Consider the following 10,099-nt stretch of genomic DNA (forward strand, 5'->3'; position numbering starts at 1 on the left):
ACATATATATTTAAAGAATAGAAAAATCTAAGAAACATGAGAGACATTATGCTTTATTCTTAGTTCCATCAAATGTGTTAGAACATTTGTTTCACAAATGTGAAACAAACTTACAAACCTCTGAAAACTGATTTAGATGAATTCAATAATACTAGCCAGACTAGGCATCTAATTTATTTTAAAATCAAAATAAACATTTATATAGGAACTACCTGGTAACCAACTAAGTGCTGAATACAGAGGTAAATGATCTTAGAAATTAAGCATTAAATCCCAACTATAAAGATAAATTCAGCTTTGAGGAAGCCTCATATGCAGAAATTTTTACCTCAAAAGATCTGAGGGAAAAAGTCTCCATTATGCCACAGAAATTTCTGGGTTCTAGCCTGGCTCAAAAGTATCCCCAGTTGAAAAGTTCCTTCACAAGCTGATAATTTAATTTAGCCTTAAAGCTACACTCCTATCTAGATTTAAGAGATAAGAGAAATATTTCCCCAAGGTATTCATATAAGCTTCCAGAGCTAAGGAAAGAATATTAGGGAAATAAAAAGATAGGTAGAAAAATGAGTATCTCCCTGGAAGAGAAAAAAGAACTCTAAACCTGTCCTAGTATTACTAATCAAGCAAGATAATCATTCTGAAGAAATAAGTTTTAATAAGGTAAAAAGCAAATTTTATGCAAAACATTAATATGTATATACATTCAATCACAAGAAGACTCTACTTACATCTAGTTGTTCCCTTGTAGGTTCTGGTGATCGATCAGGAATTAATAGATCAGGAGGGTCATCAAATGGATCATCTAAAATCACTGTATGATTTATCCTTACAAAATAAATCCAAGTCAAATGTTACATTTATGTCATTTCAGAATCCATGTTTTACTTTTTATAAAAATTATAACAAATATCTTAAGTATCTCTAACACCAAAAAAAGCCATAAGCTCTTAAATTTTATTGCACAAGGATATTACTAGTGTATACTTTCACAATTAGTGTTACTGTTTTTGATTGTTTGATATTACATATTATATTTATTACTCTGCATTATGCTAAGATGTAATATAAATGACTAAATCCTAGTAATTTTGTCATAGCTCTCAATAATCTGCATTTTTTAAAAGATAAAGGATTAATAATTCCTCCCAACAAAAGCATTTATAATTAGTACAAGTATTTTTTTAAATAAAGGTCTTCTCTATTATAAAGATTCTTATAGTCACACATTTTAGAATTGTCCAAAAACCAGTCCTATGTATGCCATCCCCATTACCTGTCAAACATCACATATAAAACATTCTAGTACATTTCAACAGTAAACTATAACCATACCTGATATCTTGATATGGTACAAAGTCCTTATCAACAAAGGTCTCATTAATTTTCTTAATTATGTCCATGCCCTCTGTCACTTCACCAAACACTGTATGAACACCATCAAGGTAATCTAGATTATCTCCTGTTGTAATAAGAAACTATATAGAAAGACATAGAATAAATACAAATATATATATAATTCAAACAAATCAGTTACAAAAGACTACATTAATTGCATGAATTCTCACCTACTTGTCACTACTACTAAGTATAAGGCACAAAGCTTAAACATAAAATATCAATAAATACAGATGCTCTGACTGTTTAAAATACTTGAACAAACCAAATCTCAGTTTTTTCACAAGTAAACTGTGAGGGAAAAAATGCATCTACTCCAATGGGGCTGTTGTGACAATAAATGAAAGGTGCTCAACATGACCTGTTTTGAAATAAGTAATCAATACTGAAAGGAAACGGGCCACACTGTGAACAGTGATATTCCAGGAATGGTGGGATTGTAGGCAATGTTATTTTCATCTTTGTGCTTTTCTGTATTTTCTAAATTCCTCCCAATGGACATGCTTTACTTTTAAAAGGACAAAATAATAAGGATTTTTTTAACATAGGAAAAAATAGTGTCATTTTTTTCTTCTAACAAATATCTTTGATTGAAATTCTCTCATTACTAGATATTTACAAAGATAATTTTGTGGGTTCCCTAGAGCAAAACTCATCTCCTTACCCATTTCCTTACCTGAGATCCATGCTGATCACTGCCATTGTTCACCATGGACACAGTGCCCTTCTTCTTGTGCTTAATTCTTGGCACTTTTTCAGCATCGAAAAAGCTTGCTTGATCGCCATACAGTTGACTAAAAATACATACAATAAGGTTATAAAATATAAGTATACTCAACATGAAATATAAAACTACTAGGGTTACATATAGGGCGCTAGGGTTAACATATAAGGTTACCATTTGTTTTTGGTTTTTTTCGGCTGTGCACATGGCTTGCGGGATGGAACCCATGCCCCCTGCAGTGGAAGGGCAGAGTCTTAACCACTGGACCGCCAGGGAAGTCCCAGGTTACCATTTCTTTATAGAAATGCCACTATGATTCAAAATATTCCTTTTATTTGCTATAGACATTTATGGAACTCGGGGAAAAAAAAATATATATATATATATATATATATATATATTTTTTTTTTTTTTTGCGGTACGCGGGCCTCTCACTGTTGTGGCCTCTCCCGTTGCAGAGCACAGGCTCCGGACGCGCAGGCTCAGCGGCCATGGCTCACAGGCCTAGCCGCTCCACAGTATGTGGGATCTTCCCGGACCGGGGCACGAACCCGCGTCCCCTGCATCGGCAGGCGGACTCTCAACCACTGCGCCACCAGGAAAGCCCGAGGCAATTCTATTTTTACTCATTTGAAAATAAAAGAACTTACCCAAAAACTGACTCTCCTCCACGGCCAGTCCCTGTAGGATCACCAGTCTGTATGATAAAATCCCTCTATAATATATAGGATACTTTGTTAATTCAGAGAGCTTGCTAGATAGTTCCAATAACAAAGAACATGACTAATATCCACCAACTCACCTGTACATTGTGAATAAGGCAATAATTGTAATATTTTATTTTGCACAACTTCAGGAAATTCAAGCAAGCTGAAAGAAAGTAAATAGTAAATTTATCACAGTAGTTCACAAATGTATTTTTAACCAAGTAAAAGCACAGTTAGTATAGTTTAATTTCTAAGTTACCATACAAAAACTTCCCCAAATGGTCAAATGTCCAAAGCCACTGAAAAAGGTAGTAATCCTAGAAAAAGGCAATATGTTTTAAATTATCATTTTATTCTCTTTTTCTTTGGATTTCTTGGGCATCTGAACTGTATAGAAAACTGAAACTTATCTGGGATAAGCAATCATTTGTTGATGAATTGATTTTGTAAGGGAAAGAAAAAATGAAGAGGACACTATGACTGCAAAGGATCTAGCAGAGTATCTGAAAATGGGTACAGATTATTTATATTAGAGAAAACAAAATATCTGGGACCATTTTTTTCACAATGATTAAATAGCCCTTCACAAAAATCCATATACTTATTATGTACCATGTTTTTTAAATAAATTCACTCATTTATCCAATAAACACTGAGAATCTTCTAAGTACCTGTCACTGTTGTTAGGTCAAATGCCATTAAATCTCGATCTCTACCCTTAACAAGTTTTCAGTCTAGTTGTAGAGAAACATGCTAACAACTTCTCAAGGCACTAAGCTAGAAACCAAACAGTCAGAAAGACATATGAGGCGGTCCCTGCCCTCAAGGAGCTTATACTAAACTAGGGTCCTTTCACCTGAACACAAATAGTTACATTAGTGGGCACACCTGATAATACCATCTGTGCTCTTAAATGGTACAAAGTTTAAAAGTGCTTTTAAATATGCCACACAAGTTGAAAAGATATTGTTTCTGGCTGGGGAAATGAGAAGACCTCCTGGAGGCTCAAGGGAGCATTAAAAGAACTGGATTGGCAGAGAGTAGAGAGTGGGCATTTCAAGCTGGGAAGACATTATGAAATACCCTGGAAGTGGGAATTTAAATGTTTTGGGGAGGGTCCAGGAGACCAGTCTAACTTCTATAACTTCTCCAGTGACACAGAGGAATAGAGGATTAAAAAGCTGGAGAGGTAAGATGGAGCCAAGTTATTGGAGGTTCTTGAATATCAGGCTTTTGATCATTTTTCTAGGAAAAAAAATGTATTCCTGGAGTTCCTGTTAAACATATAGGAGTAGTCCTTTAACTAGAAAACAAAAATAATGAATCTAAGTAGTGATCAACAATGGTTGCCAAAATCTTTAGGTGAAAAGCTAATGGGAACACTGTAACAGATATATCAGGTAGACAGGCCTGAACCACTAACCAATCTTAACATCACAAAAAGGTCCAACCAGACATCAAGTGCCTCCTGAATGTGATGCAGCTGGAAGTACAGACTACCTGATATGAAATATTCTTGCCAAAAACATTAAACCTGAATCTGATCAAGGCTCTGGATCTAAGGAGCAATTCATGAGAAATAGAAGGGATAGAAGAATATATTAAAAGATACAACAGGGATAAAATCAGTCAAATCCAAAATGAGAAAAATCTATCAATGACCCAGATTCTTTCTCAAAAATTTTTCAGGGAAAAAAGGGGGGCGGGGGGAACTTACAGATTAAAAGATATTTAAGAGATGTGTCAACCAATATAATATATGGACCTTCTTACAAGACCAGACTAAACACACTCTTATCATACAATCCAGCAATCACGTTCCTTTGCATTTACCCAACGCATCTGGAAACAGGTCTATGCAAAAACTTGCACACGGATGTTTATAGCAGCTTTATTCATAACTGCCAAAATTTGGAAGCAATCAAGATGTCCTTCAGTAAGTGAATGGATAAATAATCTGTGGTACAACCAGACAATGAAATATTATTCAAGGCAAAAAGAATTGAGATATCAAGCCATGACAAGACGGGGGAACCTAAAATGCATTACTCAGTGAAAGAAGTCAATCTGAAAAGGCTACATACCGTATGGTTCCATCTGTATAACATTCTGGAAAAAGCAAAACTATGGACACAATAAAAGATAAGTGGTTGCCAGGAGATGCAGGGGAGGGGAATGAACAGGCAGAGCACAGAGGATTTTTAGGGCAGTGAAATTACTCTGTATGATACTGTAATGGTGGATACATGTCACTATACATTTGTCCAAAGCCACAGAATGCACACCACCAAGAGTGTACCCTAACAAAAATAATGGACTTTGGGTGATAATGATGTGTCAATACAGGTTCATCAAATGTACCACTGTAGTAACAAATGTAAAGTACGTACAATGTTACATGGTAGAAACATTACAAATGTATTACAAATGTACCATTCTGGTGGGAGGTACGACAATGGCAGAGGCCTGTGCACTGGGTGCAGGGGGAATATGGGAAATCTCTGTACCTTCACCTCAGTTTTGCTATGAACCTTAAAGTGCTTTAAAAAAATAAAGTCTTAATTTTAAAATGGGGTGGGGGAGAACCTACAGATTAAAAGATATTTAAGAGAGACTTCCCTGGCGGTCCAGTGGTTAAGGCTCTGCGCTTCCAATGCAGGGGGTGCGGGTTCCATCCCTGGCGGGGGAACTAAGATCCCCCAAGCCGAGGGGTGCAGCAAAAAAAAAAAAAGAAAAAAATTTAAACATCCAGTGGAGTGGGGCTATAAATGAAACATTTCACAACTGTTAAGCAGGAGCTGATCATCAGTACATGAGGGTTCATTTACATGATTCTACTTCTGTGTATGTTTCAAGTTTTCTATAATAAAAAGGTTTAAAAAAAAAGAAAAAGAGGGCTTCCCTTGTGGTGCAGTGGTTGAGAGTCCGCCTGCCGATGCAGGGGACACGGGTTCGTGCCCCGGTCCGGGAAGATCCCACATGCCACGGAGCGGCTGGGCCCGTGAGCCATGGCCGCTGAGCCTGCGCGTCCGGAGCCTGCGCGTCCACAACGGGAGAGGCCACAACAGTGAGAGGCCCGCGTACCGCAAAAAAAAAAGAAAAAAAAAGAAAAAGAAGGGAGAGAAGGAGGGAGGAAAAAAGAAAAATAAGTCTGGATATATTTACTATAAATTGATAAGTAGTTACATATAGAAGTAGATACCCAATCACATGCTTACAAATATATACAAATAGGGTGGACTTATGTTTTTAGTGTCCCAAGCTATCTTTGCAGAAACATTGCTTGTCCATTTTGTCCGTGTTAATTAGGTGAGATAACCCTACCTCCCCTTTAGTCTCTCATAGTTCTACGGAAAAAGGCCCACAAACTTGCCAGGTGCTGCTCCACATGGAGAGTGTCAAACTCAAAGGAAAGCAAATCCAAGAGAGGAAAAATACAATTCCCTATAAAATCCTGTGTACCCCCTGGTCCTGCCATCCTTAAAGCTTACCCCAGTAACATGAGGCAATCAACTGTTTTCGTTAAGCCAGTTTGTGTTGAGTTTCTATCACTTGCACAAAGAATCCTAATACAACACATATATTTGCACTACTCAATATAATGAACCTTTGGTGTATGCCCTCAAAGTGTCAGGCACTGCAGTAGGTGCTCAGGATATAGAGATAATTAAGACACAGTCCCTATTCTCTTAGAGTTTACATTCTTGAGAGGAGCCCAGGACTTGCAAATTAATTCCAGGAAAATAGGTAAATGTATAACAAAATATGTACTGTGATTTATAAAAGACCTGAGACAGAACACAAGAAACCAATCGAACTCTACTTAGGGACACTGGAGAGTTTCACAGAAGAGATCATGCTTGATCTGAAAGTTGAATAATAAGCAGGAACTTTGCCAAAAGGACAACAGCGGAGAGAAATGTGGGGTAGAGGCAACAGTATGAGAAAGGCATAGAGGTATGGCTGAGTGTTGAGGGGTGGCGATAAGTGAGCGTGGGATAAAGTGCAGCACGTCAGAAGGCACTCATGGTACCATATTGCAGCTTGTTTCATCTTCTTTCATAGACTGCATTCCATGGGGGCAGGACCCTGCTTGTAACTAAACTCTCCTGGTCTCCAGCTTCTCCCCACTCTGAAACATTCTCCACGCTGCTACTTATTATCGTCCTAAAACAAGAAGTCTGCCATGCCTCCATCCTGCTCTTAATCCCTTCAAAGACTCTGGGCTCAAGGCTATTCACGACCTGACCTAACCTAAAAACGTATACAACCAGACTCGCAGTCGGCCATTCCACTGTCAAGCCACGCGGATCTACTTGCTATTTCCATTAAATTCCAAGCAAACAAGAAAACCCTCGCTCCCACTCATTTTTCAAAGAGCTAGTTCAAGGGCTCTGAATTCTCTGCTAGCTTTGCTTCTCTCCGCCCCCTGCCAAAATTACACCCTCCTCTGGTTTCCATGGCAACTTACACATTCTTCCACTACAACGCTTAAGAAATTAAATGGGTTGCGGCGCCTATTTCCACCAATGGAAAATTAGACCCTCAAGGGTAAGAGGCCCATTCTACGGCTTGGCACAAAGTCTCGCATAGTGGGCGATCAATGAGTGTTTGCTAAGGTTGGGTGCACACCTCTGGACAGCCCTTCCTCCAACCACGAGGGATGCCCACACTCACGGCTCCAAGCCCATCCTCCCTGCTTTCATCAGGATATACTGATTACACACCAAGGAATACTGCTTGCGTTCCTCTGACTAGTGAAAAGCAGTAAAGCCGCAAAAGCTATGGGCATTGTATATGCTGCATTACACACACACACACACACACACACGCGCGCGCGCCCATTTAATAACCACAAGCACCCGCCACCCGGACCCAGCACCAGATGCGGAGAAGGGCTGCTCCTCAAAAAAACTTTTCAACCAAGGCCCGCTAATAAAACAGCGCAGTCGCGGGCACCATCAGCCCAGAAGCTCCAACCAGTCCACGGCAACCTGGCAGAAAAGGCAAAGTGGGGAAGGCAGATAGCGGCCCGGCGGACAGGTGAGCGGGGCCCGGGCCTCACCGCGCGGCCGCTCCTCCGTGTACAAGTCGATGACGACATCGCCCAAGGTGGTCTCCAGCAGAACAGCCATGGCGCCCGCTCCTCCTCTGCAACAAGCCCCAGGGGTGACAGGCTCAGCCCGACGTCAACTACGCCAGGCGTCACCCTCGGCGCGACGCCTTTACGTCATCCCTCCGGCGACAACGCCCCCTTCCGGGAGGCTCCTTTGGGCGGATCTGGTCGGTGCCCCGCCTCCCCCGGCTGTCGGGCGGTGCCCTGGGTCCTGCCCATGGCGCGGCCCTTTTGAAAATCGTTCTTAGCCCTTGGCGACTGGCGTGGAAACCTGTCACTCAAAGGGGCTTCTGTGAAGGATTTGTGACCCTTTTGTGCTCCATCTCAAGAATGGGGCGCTCTTGCACTGTTAGTGGGAATGTAAACTGATACAGCCACTATGGAGAACAGTATGGAGGTTTCTTAAAAAACTAAAAATAGAGTTACCACACCACCCAGCAATACCACTCCTGGGCATATGCCCTGAGAAAACCATAATTCAAAGAGAGTCATGTACCACAATGTTCATTGCAGCACAATTTACAATAGCCAGGACATGGAAGCAACCTAAGTGTCCATCAACAGATGAATGGATAGAGAAGATGTGGCACATACATACAATGGAATATTAGTCATAAAAAGGAACGAAATGGAGTTATGTGTAGTGAGGTGGATGGACCTAGAGTCTGTCATACACAGTGAAGTAAGTCAGAGAGAAAAACAAATACCGTATGCTAACACATATATATGGAATCTAAAAAAAAAAAAAAAAGGTTCTGAAGAACCTAGGGGCAGGACAGGAATAACGACTCAGACGTAGAGAATGGATTTGAGGACACAGGGAGGGGGAAGGGTAAGCTGGGACGAAGTGAGAGAGCGGCATGGACATATAGACACTACCAAATGTAAAATAGATAGCTAGTGGGAAGCAGCCACAAAGCACAGGGAGATCAGCTCGGTGCTTTGTGTTCCCCTAGAGGGGTGGGATAGTGAGGGTGGGTGGGAGGGAGACGCAAGAGGGAGGGGATATGGGGATATATGTATATGTATAGCTGATTTGCTTTGTTATACAGCAGCAACTAACACAACAATGTAAAGCAATTATACTCCAATAAAGATGTTAAAAAAAAGATAAAGAATGGGGCGGACCTTTCTTTAACGCTCCTCAGGCCCTTCCTTCATCGCAGTGTGGGCGGGGGCGGGGGGGGGCGGGGAGGAGGACCGCGGCGCCACCTTCCCCTGACCTGTTGGGACAACCACTCGGAGTTTCCTAGTTGGTCTCTTTTTATCTCCCAGAATCAGAAACTTTAGGCCTTAAAGGCAGAATTTGCTACCCAGAAAGATGGTTAACAGGCAGTTCTTTCCTGGCTAATTGCGTCTAGGGAAAAGACTATACCTGTTACAGCAGCAGATGGTGGGTGGGTCCTTAGTGCAACAAGCTAAAGATGGTAGGCTTCAGCCTGTATCTCTACTGGTTTTATCAGTAATCTTGATGAAATAAGAGAAAACAATTTTAAGGCAAGACAGAGAAGTTCAAGATCAATGATTGTAATAGTGTAACTCTAAATGTGAGAAGAAGCAACAATAGGGAACATTTCCTGGACCACAACGGACTAGTAAGACAGATGGTCTAGAGGCTTTGGGCTACTGTTAACAGGGTCTAGTACAGTCATAGCACATTGAGTGGCTTATCAACGAAATCCTCGCTTGACCTGGAAATGAGCATTCCTAGCACCCCGGGATAGATTGGTCATGAAATGCCTCGCAAAACTTGGTTGAAATTAAGACCTAAAGGGAAGGGATTGTAAAATTAAAAAATGTTGCCCACCATCCAGTTCTACAAGAATCAAGTCATCGGCCACTGCAGTCACTGGCCTCTAATACACCTTGAAAGGAATTCAGGGCGAAGGTCAGGATGAGGCACTTTGTGCTCTGGGAAAACTGACAGAACTGGCCCTCGGTTAGATATTTTCAGGAGAAAATTTCATGAACCCGGTTTCTTGCATCTTCTCACACTTAGAAAAGCACTAGAACCATTAACTAAGATATTTGTTTCTCTCGAATAGCAGTAACCTACTAAGGTGATGGATTTCATGTACCCCTTCACCAAAATCACGTATATACTGGCCTCCGCCTTTACCTCTTCAGAACAGTTCTCAGAGCTCTCTGAGAGACTAT

General features: G+C 40.7%; 1 protein-coding gene across 1 annotated transcript in view; it reads right to left on the minus strand.

Moving 5' to 3' along the window:
* PPIL4 (peptidylprolyl isomerase like 4) overlaps positions 1-8,047 on the minus strand; it is a 33,997-nt gene extending 25,950 nt beyond the window's left edge. The window contains exons 1-6 of the mRNA XM_029223927.1: positions 7,892-8,047; positions 2,922-2,989; positions 2,770-2,834; positions 2,072-2,189; positions 1,333-1,475; positions 729-825 (exon numbers count right to left, since the gene is read on the minus strand). Coding sequence (XP_029079760.1) covers positions 729-825; positions 1,333-1,475; positions 2,072-2,189; positions 2,770-2,834; positions 2,922-2,989; positions 7,892-7,961 — 561 coding nt within the window. The 5' untranslated portion in view covers positions 7,962-8,047. The remainder of the gene's footprint in view (positions 1-728; positions 826-1,332; positions 1,476-2,071; positions 2,190-2,769; positions 2,835-2,921; positions 2,990-7,891) is intronic.
* Positions 8,048-10,099: the final 2,052 nt, after the last annotated feature.

This window comes from Monodon monoceros, unplaced genomic scaffold (assembly GCF_005190385.1).
Source record: "Monodon monoceros isolate NGI ecotype Baffin Bay Population unplaced genomic scaffold, NGI_Narwhal_1 Super_Scaffold_15, whole genome shotgun sequence".
Lineage (NCBI taxonomy): Eukaryota > Metazoa > Chordata > Mammalia > Artiodactyla > Monodontidae > Monodon > Monodon monoceros.